The sequence below is a fragment of the Leopardus geoffroyi genome, chromosome D1 (genome assembly GCF_018350155.1).
Source record: "Leopardus geoffroyi isolate Oge1 chromosome D1, O.geoffroyi_Oge1_pat1.0, whole genome shotgun sequence".
Lineage (NCBI taxonomy): Eukaryota > Metazoa > Chordata > Mammalia > Carnivora > Felidae > Leopardus > Leopardus geoffroyi.
The window spans coordinates 62,377,055-62,392,047 of NC_059329.1; the positions used below are offsets into that span (position 1 = coordinate 62,377,055).

A 14,993-nucleotide genomic window follows, 5' to 3' on the forward strand; every position below is an offset into this window, starting at 1 on the left:
TGAAATCAAGAGTCAGATGCTTACCTGGTTGAGCCACCCATGTGCCCCAATGACTTAGTTTTAAAAAAATGTAAGGTATCTTACAACTTTTCTATTGTAGATTGCAATGATAATATTTTGCGTATACGGGATTAAATAAGTACATGTTAACTACACCGGTTTCATTCCACTTTTTTGATGTAAATGCTGGAAAATTTAAAGTTACATATGTGGCTCACGTAGCTTTTCTATTGAATAGCTCTTATTGTAATGCAGTTTCTATCCCTATGGGGGCCTTGTGTAGGCAGATGTGTTCATCTCTACACTGACCTCTTGCCCCTCTGAGGCATTTTTGTAGAAGAAGGTAATGGCAGAGAGAAGATCTCAACATATCTAGATATTTACAATGTGGGAGATCATGGCAAGGGATCATGGCCAGAGAATATGACTGCCTAGTCTGGTCCCTGTCTTTAGCCATCAGTCTGCTGGACTTTTGTAGTTCTTTCATGGTTTGAGGAAATCCTAACTAGTTCATCCTCAGGCTCAGCTCTGGTGTCTGGGGGGAGATGAAGTACAGGATATAATGAGAGCTCAATAATAGCTTGCTGTAGGGCAGGGTTTTACTTGAGAGATGAAATTTGTGGGAGACCAGAGGCCAAGTGCACACTCTTCATCCTGATTTCCATTTCACTTGGAAGAAATGTGAAAGGAGATAGAGCCGGCAAATGGTTGTCCACAGAGCTAGTGGGTGTTCACGGATGAGAAATGATAAAAGGGAATCGGCCTCAGTAATTGCTCCCTTGTCACTTAGTTTCCCAGGAAATAAATTCCAGGGAAAAGGAGTTGGCCCAGCTGTCCTCTGCCAGCAGAAGTGTTCCATGAATGACCGTAGACAATAAGGAAACACATAGTACTAGCTGGGACTGTGTCGGTGAGGTCTGGGGAAGGTTGTCCAATTTGAGATTTGGAGGAATGAGTTTGCAGCCCTGACTCCTGGGGAAATCTGGGCAGAGGCCTACTGGCCTTGACATTTTGGGCACAGCAGGACAAACCTGCTGTGAAAAGTAAATCCAAACACGTAACTTAGGATCAAACACTAAAGACATTTATTTCTTATAAAAATCAAACACGAGTGTAATTAGTGCTGTGTGGCACTGTTTCATGTGAGTTTCATGCACCAAGCTTCCACCTGAGTCTCTGCCATCCCCAAGGACAGTATTGTCATAAGCATCAAGCCAGCAGAAGGGTAAAAAAGCCTGGAGAGGCAGTTTGCTTCTTAAATTTTTCAGTTATATACGGGATTCGTAATTTCTGCTCACTTTCTGTTGTTGAGAATAGCCATCTGGCCATACCTAACTGCAAGGAAAAATGTAAAAATGTCTAGCCACATGCAATCATGTACAATTCAAATTTCAAATTGCAGAGACCTAGTGGTCTGTTAGGTGGGACAGTCAGGAGTGCCTGGAACCTAAGGCAATTCCTCTTCCTCATTACAAAAGACTCAGGATCTTAGCTTTTTTTCTGGAACCATGTTTATTCCATCTTGTAGTCTAAAACTCATAAAGAAAAGGGGAAGAGATGAGATGTTTTGTTGTCATACGCGTAGGCATAAGCTAAGTAACAACCATCTTTTTAAATTAAAGGCCAAGCTACGCTCAAAGTTAAAGGAGATAGAATAAGAGAAATAGAACTGGTAGAGAGTGTTATCAGGATTTTCAGGAGGTTGGAGACAACCAGATCTGGAATGTATACTCTGATCTGATTGGATGAACTCCTGTACAGATTGTAAGTGGGTTCTGTTCAGTCTCTTATCTTGTCACTGCCCGGAAGACCTCTGCAGAGACTGAAGTACTAATGAGAGCTGAGCTGAGGGGGTTGGGCCTATGGACATACATAAAGACATGAAATAATTCAAAAAGAACTAGAGGAAAAAATATGGATGGACAAAGTTACCTACTTAAATAAATAGATGTTCAGAGGTGGCTGAGTAGCTCAGTCGGTTAAGCCTCCAGTTTCAGCTCAGGTCATGATCCCACGGTTTGAGAGTTTGAGCCCTGCATAATGGCTCTCTGCTGATAGCGCAGAGCCTGCTTCGGATACTCTGTCTCCCTCTCTGCCCCTCCTCAACTCATGTGTGCACTCGCTCAAAGAAAAAAAGAGATGTTCATTTAGTTACTGAACAATGAAGTTAAAGGGGGAAAATAGATGTTAAATAATTCCAAGGAGCTGCACATCAATAAACTACTGAGATGATTACAGAGAGAAAATGAGAGGTCAGGCTTCCTCTGCCTTCCTTTATTATGATAATTCCATATCACAAGAAGAAGTAGAACCTCTATTCACCAATAATAATATAACACTTGATAGGAAGACAATGTTACAACATTAGTAAAACTACCATTGTAGAAGATAATATCAAGAGATGTTCTTGAGATTAAAATGTAATAGCACGTTTTGTTGATAAATCCTGCCAAAGAAAAGCTATACCCATACGATTTAAATATTATGGTCATTGGTTTTCTCCTATAGTCTTGGATTGATGTACTTCTCTAACAAAGTTAATGTCAGCTTCTAAATAAGGTAATTGCAATAATTGTTCTATGTTTATTACTATAGGACATTTGCACACTGACCTGCTAATGTTATCAAAGCCAAAATGAGTCATACAGAAAAAAAAAAAAAAAAAAGATTACTACAGTGTATTGGAGGAAACTACACAATAACTTAAGGGCTAGAGAGACTTGAGTCATTAAATCATCTTTAATAACCATTGAAGAGGTTCTAAATTTTGTCAATGGACTAAGAGGAATTAACAAAATAGTTCATTGGATAGAGAACAAATTAGGACCAGTCGTACTGCATGTTTGAACATTAGCAGATATCACAAAACAAAAGGGGTTGGTATGTGTTTAACTCTTTTGTTGCTGTTGTTATTGTTATTATTCCTATCAATAAAGCCAATTTGTCTTCATACACAATGTAAGTTTACAGCTTACTCCAGGGTTACTTGGAGCCTCTTGTTTGTTATTTTAATCTACTACATAAATGTTTAATAGACTTCCCTTTTCTGTATTTCATTTTATGATGGCATTTCAATAGTAGCACTATTGGGTTACATTCCATGCAGCATATCAATGATATCACCTTCTCTTATATATCTGGTGCTTAATTTCAGTGGCTTCTAGAGCAACAAGGGCATCCTTGTGCTACAACAGAATGTTCAGATGGCTCTGTCTTTAGGATCATGGAATAAATCCAAATCCCTGTGACTTCCATGTCAAAGACACATTGGAAGATGGTGATTGGAATGTGTGCCAGTGGCCCTGCGCTGACAGCACAAAACAATCTTTGAGCTTTTGGATCTGCTAAGGAGCATGTATAGTCTTTGAAAATTATACTTTATTAATGGCCACCAACTATTTGATCCATGATCTGTCAATCACAGTACCTAGAGACTATCCTCTTTTAGTTTGGACCAATAATGGATATTCCAAGACAAGTCAGGGGACCATTTGAAATGTAAATGGTATTACAAAAGAGTCAAAAGAAATTCATAATACTCAAAATGTAGGAAAAGACTTCAATAGCTACCTTACCTAAAAATGATACTAAGAAATATGAAAGTTGAATTGTAGTTTGTGTTGACTAAGGTTATGATAAAAAATTTAAGTTGAAAGCTTATGTTGGGAAAGAAAGTAAAATATTTCCATGTGCATATTTTGACACCACAGTTGGGGATGTCAATTGGAACTTTAAAGTAAAAGAAGAAGTGAGAAAATCAGCCTAGTACGATGAACCATATACGTTGTATATGGCTATTGACATATGACATGGTTATAAAACAATGGAGACAAATATAAGATTATTTTGACTCTTGGGCCTTGGTTATGGATAACATTGAATGGGTTGAACTCTGGGGAAAACAAAACAGCTTTCAGCTCTGTGTGGTGGCGGCAGTGTAAATTTGGGCAAATGAAAAAAAGATGGTGGCCAAAGCATATTTGCCCAGAGTATAAATTCAAGATCTTGGATTTAATCTGTGAGTAAATGGTCAGCCGTGATGAGTTAAGAAACTGGAAAACATTGGGGCGCCTGGGTGGCTCAGTCAGTTGAGCAACTGACTTCAGCTCGGGTCATGATCTCACGGTTCGTGGGTTCAAGCCCCACATCGGGCTCTGTGCTGACAGCTTGGAGCCTGGAGCCTGCTTCCGATTCTGTATCTCCTTCTGTCTCTGCCCCTCCCCCACTCGTGCTCTGTCTCTCTTTCTCTCAAAACTAAATAAAATGTAAAAAAAAAAAAAAAAGAAAGAAACTGGAAAACATTAATTGGATATATTAATCTAGTGGCTGAGTTGAGGATAGACTAGAAGGGGGAAAGCTAACAAAGACTAGAATATCTGGACACTGAAGTGTTTACACTAGTAATATAAACCGAAGGATGATTACTAGCCCAGTGAAATAGATAAGATCTGGAAAGTGATCCTTTGTATCTCAGTGATAGGCACTGATATAAAGATACTGCCCATGGCATCTGTAATGGCTTGTAATAGTACAAGGCAATAGATATTGTCATCACCAATTTTCCCAAATAGGACTTCGAGGTTCAAGAACATTGTCACAGCTCCATGGAATATAGCTGGGAATTGAAGATTTTTTTGTAACTTACTACACATTCTTTCATCTTCTGTGAGTGGATTAAGGGGCAAAAGACCTTTCTGAACTGAATGAAATCGAGAAGGTTTTTCTGACTATGACTAGGGGGCCGGGGAAAGAGCAGAACAAAGGCATTCCCTGGGCAGGTAGCTATGTCCTAACCTTTCTGCTATAGAATGAAGAGTAGGGGTAATAGAACATGGGTTTGGAAATTACTTGTCTGAAATCCCACCAATATTATCCAGGCCACGCTCTAGGGCTTCACTTCCATGCCCTCTCTGACTGTGTGATGAATCTGACATCCCTACCTCCACTCTAGGAGAGGAGCTTGGTGCTGAACTCAGATAGTGAGAAGTTCAGGATCTGAACTGAGCTATGGTGAAGTTCACAGATAAACAACCATCATCATCTCTGCGTTGACTTAGTGTGTGACTCAAATATTAGCACACAGTGAGTACGTGTCAACATAGTTGTCTCCCTCTCTGGGTTCTACTCTCCTCATCTCTGCATTTTATTTCTGCAGTAGGAAAATCCCCTCCTGTTTTTGTTCCTATAACTCTCGGTAACGGTGAAACCACTGAAAATAAATCATGTGAAAGATTGCCAGTAGAGGCTTGTGAGGACCTGCCTGCTGAAGACAACTACCACCAGGTCATTCAGTGGCCACACAACCACTTTGAGAACACACATCCCTGAGGAAAGCTATCCTGCTGGAGGAGATGGAAGGATTGAAAATAGACATGATAATACTGCTGAGGTTGGTGGCCGGCTGTTCATGCAACGCTCGTGAAAAAATAGCAGGAAAAGGAGATGAATCTGAAGCAGAATAAAAGCCTGAAGAGATTACAAACAGTGGTATTCGTTGGATACTTTGGGGGGTTGGGGGGGAGCAAAGAGAGTTTTTCTACTGTGAGGAAGAATATAGAGGCTAAGAGGCCCAGAATTGGGGTCTGTTGTACAGGTGAAGTTGCATATACTAAAGTGGCTGATTGTTTAGCTCAGGGTCACTGAAGATAATTTCTCAGATGCCTCATGAATCCTTCATTAGCCTTGATCCAGGTACTTTCACAATCCTGGACAATGCACCTCTAGCTCCCTGCTTTGTCTTGCTGAGAAAAAGACCTTTTTTCAGGGAAGTTCTTATCATCTGCCCAGTATGTCAGGAATGTGCTTACTGATATATCTCCCTGTAAACCATTTCTTTTCCCTTGTTTTCACAAGGAGTTTGGTCAGTCAGTAGCCCTTTCTCAGATAGGAGCTTATCTGACTACTTGGCCATGTTCCTCCAATTAATAGTGAATTTTGTGAGGGCTCACAAAATTATCCTTTTTCTCTGTGTGTTTCCAGAACCCAGTATGCTGAAGCACTGTGTAAGTCTTCAAAATGTTTAACAAAACAACCAAGTGGCAAATATTGGATGAGTGTAATGAAGGATCAGGACAAGGAAATAATAAATAAGCCCCTTTAAATCCTTGGATGTTTATAATAAAAAGGATCGGAGGCCACCGTGGAACGTCATTGGAGGGGCTCAGAGATCTTTGGCACCCTGAGAGCTAAAGAGGGTCCTCATGCCCAGAATATTCATACTGCCCCCCAGATAATACTTTCCACTCTACTTGGACAGCCCTTATTTGTGAGTCTAGTGTCGTGGTATGCTGGTAAACCAGCTCACCAATAAACAAACAAATAGAAAAATAAAAAAATGGATAAACAAATACATTAAAAAATGAATAGAAACAGGGCCCTAATTTGTAGTATTTGCCAGTTTTCACGGTGCCTATTCTCCTACTATGGCCAGTTTCGCATTGTCAGCGTAATGTCACAGAATGCTGCGTTTGAAAGACCTGCACACATTTGACTTTGCCAGCCAGTGACTGTGGCGCTAGCATACAACTGCTCTAGTCTTTCCAACTCTGTCAACTTCACTGTCGACGACAGTCCTAATATTGCTAACCACCTGCCTTAGATCCAATAACATACAGTCTGGCTAGGGTCTTCCACCCTGAAATTATACTCCACAGAAAGAAAATATCACCTATTTGCTTCAAGTGGAGTTCCTGTGGGTTAGGATGGCATGAATCACCACAGGAATTATCAGAGTGATGGGTGAGTTTATATATTTGCCTCAAGGTCTCAAGGACAGCTATTACCCCAGGGAGCCCAGAAGCAGAGCCACCTTTTAGTATCTCTCCCTCTGACCCACATCCATAGGTCAGATATTTATGGCTTTCCAAGCCTGCGCATCCCCTCCTTCACAATACCATCCCCAAATCAGGTTTACACATGTTAGCATTGTTAGCATTAGTGCACCAAATAGTCTTGTTTCCATTTGAATGGGAGTTAGTAAAGATTCATCCCGTTTTAAATCAGCACAAATAATTTGAAAATCCGTATATGTTTAAAACACTAACTCTAAAAAAATACATTCCTTCATAATTTAGAAAAAACTTGAGCTTAAATACATGCCTTAGTGAGCAAGTCATTTAAACTTTGGCATTTTTGATAACGCTTTAATATTTATGTGAGAAGATTTACATTTTTTCTTAATCTGTTTACATTACCTTTGTGAGTCAGGGTTACTAGGCTGTCTGCTATTAAAAAAACAAAACAAACAAACAAACAAACAAACAAAAACAACAAAATATCTCCACAGGAAATTTTAAGTGTTGGACAAAATGTAACCCTTGTGCAGTGCTGGTAGGTGCAGGTGTTATGAAAAACAGTATGGTGGTTCTTTAAAAAAAAAAATTAACAATAGAATTACCACATGATCCAGCAAATCCACTCTGGGTATATATCCAAAAGAGTTAAAAGTAGGGTCTCAAAGAGATATTTGTATACCTGTGTTCATAGCAGCATTATGGGTAATGGGCGAAAGGTGGAAGCAACTTAAATCGTAACCAATGGATGAATGGACAAAAGTGATGTGGTTGCAATATTGTGATTTATTAGAAATGTATGTATTTGATCATCCAGACAACCAAAATATATTCCTTATATGTATTTGGTCTTCTTTCCAGGTTCCTGACTCACAGCTCCTAAAACCCTTGGAATTTCCTGTGATTAAGTGCAATAAAGGTGTCTTTAGTTATGTTAATGAAGGTGACTTTTGGACACCACCCAAGAAGCTGGTAGCCAGGAAGACTAACTTGTGATTAGAGGGTAGGAACTTTCAGTCCCACCCCTGACATCCTGAGGGGCTAGAGGTTGAATCAGCCAATAGCCGATGACTTAGTCAATCATGACTTTGAATGAAGCTTCTATAAAAACCCAAAAGGACTGGGTGAAGAGCAGGTGTTTGGGGCAAAGTGGTGCACTCAGAGAGCTTGGAATTTCCTCGCTTTTTTTTCCATACCTCATCCTACGCATCTCTTCCATGAGGATGCTGATTCCATCCTTCAGCTGACAAATGTAAGTGTTTCCCTGAGTTTAAAAGAACCTAAGGAGGAGGTTGTAGGTGTACAAGTCAGAAGCCCAGGTAACTGCCTGGGACTTGCACCTGGTGTCTCAAATGGGGGCAGGGGTAGGTAGTCTTGTAGGATTGAACACGTAATCTGTGGAATCTGATGCTATCTCTGGGAAGGTGGTGTCAGAATGAAGTTAATTCTTGGACACCCTGGTCGTTGCCTAGAATTGATTTGTGTTCTGTGGAGGACCTCCCCCATGTTGGAATTGGGTCTGAGAACCTGTAAATGAGTTGTTTATACATATAATAGATTATTCAGCCTTCAAAAGGAAGGAAATTCTGACACATGCTACAAAATGGATGAAACCTGAGGACGTTTTGACAAATAAAATAAACCAGTCATAAGACAGATAGTGTATGATCCCACTTATATGAGATATTGAGAGTACTCAAACTGATAGAGACAAAAAGAATTATGTTTGCCAGTGGCTGGAGGGAAGCGGGGACTGAGTAGTTGTTTAATGACTATAGAGTTTCAGTTTTACAGATGGAAAGTTCTGGAGATCGATTGCACAACAGTGTGAACATGCTTAATACTACTGAACAGTACATTTAAAAATGATCAAGATGGTAACCTTTATGTTATATATATTTATCACAATGAAAATTTATTAAAAATTTAAAAACAGTTATGAAATGGATGGGTAAAATATGATTCTATCATAAATTGATGTATTTTGCATCCATAAAATTGTATGTTTGAAATATAGTAACTATTATAAATCTCTATAAAAGATATAGTTTGGTTATGAATGTAAAAAGATATATAAAAGAGCAAAGAAAAAGTAAATTAAACCTCACTAGCAACAGTTGTCCTTTTTTTTGCATTTCATTACTATTATTTTATTTTTTTTTTATAAATTTTTTTTTCAACGTTTTTATTTATTTTTGGGACAGAGAGAGACAGAGCATGAACGGGGGAGGGGCAGAGAGAGAGGGAGACACAGAATTGGAAACAGGCTCCAGGCTCTGAGCCATCAGCCCAGAGCCCGATGCGGGGCTCGAACTCCCGGACCGCGAGATCGTGACCTGGCTGAAGTCGGACGCTTAACCGACTGCGCCACCCAGGCGCCCCCATTACTATTATTTTAAAGTGACAGTTTCAGGGGGCACCTGGGTGGCTCAGTCGGTTAAACATTTGGTTAAACATTTGACTTTTGGTTTCGGCTCAGGTCACGATCTCACGTTTTTGTGAGTTTGAGCCCTGCCTCAGGCTCTGTGCTGAGAGCGCAGGGTCTGCTTGGGTTTCTCTCTCCCTTTTTCTCTGCTCCTTCCCCACTCGCGCTCACTGTCTCTGTAGAAATGAATGAATAAACTTAAAAAAAAATTAAAGTAAAAATTTCATGATTTTATATGATTTAAAAAAATCAGTCAAACAGGATATTTTTGGCAAAAAGTCAATGAGTATAAGGATGCAGAAGTAGTAGAAGTGCAGGGCATGACAAATGAGGGGTGAAGGATGAATTATACACTGTGTCTGAGGAGCAGTTATGAAAAATGAAATGGGAAATATTGCTGTAAATGTAGCCTGTAGCGAAATGCCTCACCTCCTGAGGTACCAGGCTGAGGTGGGAAATCTTGATAAATCCTCGATGAATTGAATAGTGAGAGGCTCCCAAATCCCATTCCCTGGCATCATCCAACACCAATAAAACATTCTGAAACTCGACCAAACTCTCCCTGATTGGGGAATCACCAGATTTCAGGGTATCCAAGCACCTTAAATGACACCCGGCAACTGAAGTCACGTATTTCTATTGCTCAAAGTTTATTCATTCTATCATATTTCATTCGATAAATTTTATCATGTGCCTACTGTATGCCAAGAACAGTTCATGTTTATGCTATAAAGAAGCAACTAGGGGCACCTGGGTGGCTCAGTTGGTTAAGTGTCTAACTCTTGGTTTCAGCTCAGATCATGATCTCCCAGTTCTGAGTTTGAGTCTCTGACTCCCTCCCTATCTTCCCCTCCCTGACTTGTGCTCTCACTCTCTCAAAAATAAATAAACATTAAAACAAATTTTTTTAAAGCAAAACCCTTACCTTTATGGTTGTCAGCTGGTATGCTTCTCTTGTCCTCTGTGTGATCTCTCTCCACATGTTCTCTGATTCATTTGTCTATCCTCAGCTTTTTAAATGGCTGCTGGCCTCCAAGAGGGCAAAATGGAAGTTGCTAGGTCCATATGCCTTGGAATGCACACCTCATTTCAAGTCTATTTTATTGGCCAATGCAAGTCATAAGGTGATTCCAGATTCGATGGGTTAGAGAATAGACTACACCTCATGATTGGGGAAATTGGTTTGTGTGTGCAGCCAAGGGAAGAATTATTGGCAGCCATTCTTGCAAATGGCCACACTCGATAAACAATCAGAATGACAGATGGCAATGGTACAACCACCATGAGGGAACTTTTAATACCTAACAAATCTATGAATACATTTATTCTTTGAACTTGATAGTTGTACTTCTCATAATTAACCATAAGATTTATCAGTAGAATTTTCCAACTAAAGATGTGAGAGGAAAAGAAAAAAAAAAAAGTGAAGAGCCCCTCAGGTGCTGATGGAACAATGCCAGAAGGTCTAACATATGTAGTTGGGATCCCAAAATTGAGATGAGAGACTGAGGTAGAAAATAATTTTGGAAGTAATAATTACTGGAATTTTCCAAATTATGTGAAAGTCATACATTTACAGATTACAAAAGCTCATTGACCCTCAAAGAGAATACAAATCAATAAACTGTGTCTGGGTATGTCACAATCACACTAAAGAGATAAAGTGAAAAATCTTAACAGCCGCCAAAGGGAGCAGGCAAATAAAATACAAATGTTTAAAGTAATTAAGACTCACACCTCTTCCACTAACTGTTAAGCATGTTAACAGTTTATAAATGCTCATATACTCTTGGTCAATACTTAAACATCATTATTCATGATTCTAAAATTTCCAACTTATTAAAATCCAGGGGATGAATATAACTTCAACCTAAGTCTTTTTGTGAGGAAAAAAGCTCTACAAATAGAAATCATTGGTACATAGTAATTGTGAGTATTTAATATTCCCTTTGAAAATGAGTCAACATTCATTAAATAAGCCTCTAGCAAGACTAGATTAGGTAGAAAAGGCTTTCTTATCAGAGCATCTTGAGAGAAGCAAGAGAGTAAGAGGGTCAGGGGGGAGGGTAATGGGAAATGATTTTAGAGACCCAGCCCATTTGGGAAGAAGGTGAGGCTGGTGGAGACCTGCTCTGTCCCCTGAGCCCTGGTATAAATACTTCCCTCCAGGGTTCCACAAGAGAGGATAAACAGCCCAACTCCTGACCCACCAGCCAATTTTTATTATGGATCTCATGGCCTCTGTTCCTGGAGACTCAGCCTAAGGTTGGTGAGTGAATTAGACATCTGGGGGTGGAGAGGTTCCAAGACCCACGTAAGGACTGGGCTGGTGTTCTGTCCCCAAAAGGCCGGAGGTGACGGGGCTCTTGGAGGCTATTGATACATCTGGACAAAGAATGGTAAAGACCAGAAGCACAAATCTGATTGTTTCTAGCAGCTGTGGAAAGTGAGGTCTGGGAGGGTAGCTGAGAATGTATGGGCCAGATGGAAGTTCCTGTAGGGTGGCAAATCAGGAGAAGCAATCCAGTTAATGGCAGGTGCCCTCATAGTTCTACGAGAGATGAGAAAACAGAAAACACATTTACTTAGACTATGAACCCCTCCTGGAAAACCATGAAAAGAGCCTTGAGAATGGCCCCAAACTGGTCACCTGCCCCAAGCCAGATGTTGGAGGGAATTTTGGGAAAGGGGCCAGGGCATCTCGGCGGGTGTGAAAAACTAGGAGCCGATTTTCCTCCCCAGAAAGAAAAATCGCAGCACCAAAAGAGGGAACTGGAGTGGAAAAAATACTGTTAGTGAGCATAAGATTTATCTTAGCCCCTGAGCTAGATATTTTAAGATACCTCGTCATTTAACATCTTCAGAAACCCAGGATGAAGGTATTTTATTATTGGCTCCATTTCTTCTTTATTCTGGTAAAAACGGGATTAGACATGGCTGTCTTCTCAGGAGGTGCCCTCTGAGCCCATTACACCTGTAACATTTTACTGATCTCATCTGCTTACCTACCCACAATTCTCTCAATCTATAAGCCCAGTTAGGATTCAAGCACAGGACATGATGTCTGAAAAACAGCCCATGCTCCAAATAAGCTTGCTGAATGATTAAGCTAATGAATGAAGGAAGGTGTATTAGGAAACAAATGGTAAAATTACATGTTAGTTTCTATCAGAAGAATCTTACAAATGTCAAGTATTGCGATTCCCCATCCCCAGAAATAATGCCTTTCTTTTTCCACTTTCAGTCATTTCTAGGCTTAGCTCCCCAAGGTATGAACATGAGACACACAAGTCCTGTTACCTCTTGAAGTTCTCTTGATCCTCTTCACAAGTGAGCAAACTGTATGCACTGAAGTCGGAGAAATTTCAAACTCATTTCTATCAATTATTGATTGGGAAATTGGACAAGAGTTTCATATTCTCTGAGTCCCTCTTTAGGTGTGAAATGGAGACAATATCCACTCCCTAGAGTGGATGTCTGCTCCCTACATGAAGAGCATACAAAATGCCATGTATAATGTGCATACTGCAATTCCTGGCATAAAACCATGCTTAATAAATATTAGTTTAATTCCTCTGTGGCTGTATTACATTCAGATCCATTCTATTCCTGGAACCCAACTTACCTTTTAGCATCCAATCTCTTCAATTACTATTCCAATAAACCTTCACGGGTTATCATTCAACACTAATAGCTTTAAGACATCTGATGGCTGTGTCCTGTGTGAAGAGTGAGGTCTAAGTATGAAGTTGTGATCAGGTTCTTCACTGCTTGTGCAAGTCCCTATGCACCTGTCACCCTATGCTGGAAGTGTTTCATGAATATACTGTGCATTGATTGGTATGCTCGCCTTTTCTTATGCTGCCTCTTGTCTACTAAATTAGTCAGTTTCAAGTATCTTTTTACACTCTTCCCAGTCATGAGTAATGAGTTTCTCTATTTATGCATAATCCTCTTTGAAAGTGAAATACAGACAGTAATGTCTCTGACTTTGGTTAGTTGGAGGTAAGGATAATTGACTGTCACTCACTGTGGTGCAGACCATATCCTTCATCCTTGCATATTTCCTATTTGCATGTTCTGAGAAGATGAAGAGTGTGAGATATGACAAAAGTCTTAATATTCACAAAGAATATTAGAATAATTCTTTCATCTCTTTGTGAACAGAAAGTGAGATCCCAGGTCATCTGCTCCAAGCATGACAACCATAAACCACACTGCTGTTAGCCATACAATCTTCCACTTGCTAGACATCCCTGGGCTAGAGGACCAGCATGTGTGGATTTCCATCCCCTTCTTCGTTTCCTATGTCATCGCCCTGCTTGGGAACAGCCTGCTCATCTGCATTATCCTCACAAAGCGCAGCCTCCACGAACCCATGTACCTCTTCCTCTGCATGCTGGCCGGAGCAGATGTTGTCCTCTCCACGTGCACAGTACCTCAGGCCTTGGCCATCTTCTGGTTCCGTGCTGGGGAGATCTCCCTGGATCGCTGCATAACTCAGTTCTTCATCATCCACTGCACCTTCATGTCTGAGTCGGGGATCTTGCTGGTGATGGCGTTTGACCGCTACATTGCCATATGCTACCCACTGAGATACACCACTATTCTTACACATGCACTGATTGGAAAAATTGGTGTGACTATAATTCTGAGAAGTTTCTGTACACTTTTCCCCATAGTATTTCTTTTGAAAAGATTGACTTTCTGCCAAAATAATATTGTTCCACACACCTTTTGTGAACACATTGGCTTGGCCAAATATGCTTGTAATGACATTCGTGTGAACATCTGGTATGGATTTTCCATCCTAATATTAACAGTGGTTTTAGATGTGGTGTTAATTTTTGTTTCCTATGTGCTGATTCTCCGTGCTGTCTTCCACATCCCTTCCCGAGATGCTCGCCACAAAACTCTTAACACATGTGGCTCCCATGTCTGCATCATTGTCCTCTTTTACAGCCCCGCGATCTTCACAACCCTTACTCAGCGGTTTGGACGCCACATTCCTCCTCATACCCACATCTTGTTGGCCAACATCTGCATGCTTGCCCCACCTATGCTGAATCCCATCATTTATGGGATTAAGACCAAGCAAATCAGAGAGCAAGTGGTTCACATGTTGTTTACAAAGCAGAAATCACTTTGGTTGAAGAACTGAGTTTTCGGAATCTCTAGCCATATGTGAAGTGGTCTGTGGAAGTGGTGGGTGGGAGAGATAAGCTGAAACACCAGGAGAAAGCTCAGTGGGTTCTGTCTCTGGAGCAAGACCACCAGGGAGGTTGGAGGACTCACTCCTTCATTGTCAAAACAACTGAGCTCAGCACCATGTTGGACTGAGCAAGCCCGCTCCTGCAAAGACCCTGGGACAGGATGCATTGATTTTCAAAAGTCATATGTCCTTAATGACTCTAGGATGATCTTTAGAAATGGATGAAGTGAGAGCCGTGCTCTGGCCTGGGATTTTGCCCAGCTATTTCTCACTGAGTTTCTCAAGCTCTGAGACATCTCCTGATGTTTCTAGACAATCACATACAAACCTCTGCTCCTTAATGGCCTTCATTCTGGCTAATGATATTCTTAGAATCACTGATCCCTGTGTTTTGCAGTTATTCCTATTACATTATAATTTATATCCGATCAGCATGCATGTCTGTAATAAGAGAAAATAAATGAATTGTGTTTTGTATTTGGCAGAAAAACCCCTGGGGAGACTGAAGGGATTGAAACTGGTCTCTCCTGTAGTTTCTGGGGGGTGGTGTGTGCTGGGAACAGGG

General features: G+C 40.5%; 1 protein-coding gene across 1 annotated transcript; it reads left to right on the top strand.

Moving 5' to 3' along the window:
- The first annotated feature begins 13,414 nt into the window (after positions 1-13,414).
- On the top strand, positions 13,415-14,377 carry LOC123600450 (olfactory receptor 52B4-like). The gene has a single exon (XM_045482503.1). The coding sequence runs from the start codon at positions 13,415-13,417 to the stop codon at positions 14,375-14,377; it is 963 nt and encodes a 320-aa protein (XP_045338459.1).
- Positions 14,378-14,993: the final 616 nt, after the last annotated feature.

What these genes read in the sequence shown, in the direction of transcription:
- LOC123600450 (XM_045482503.1), top strand. Translation starts at nt 13,415, where the DNA reads ATGACAACCATAAACCACACTGCTGTTAGCCATACAATCTTCCACTTG.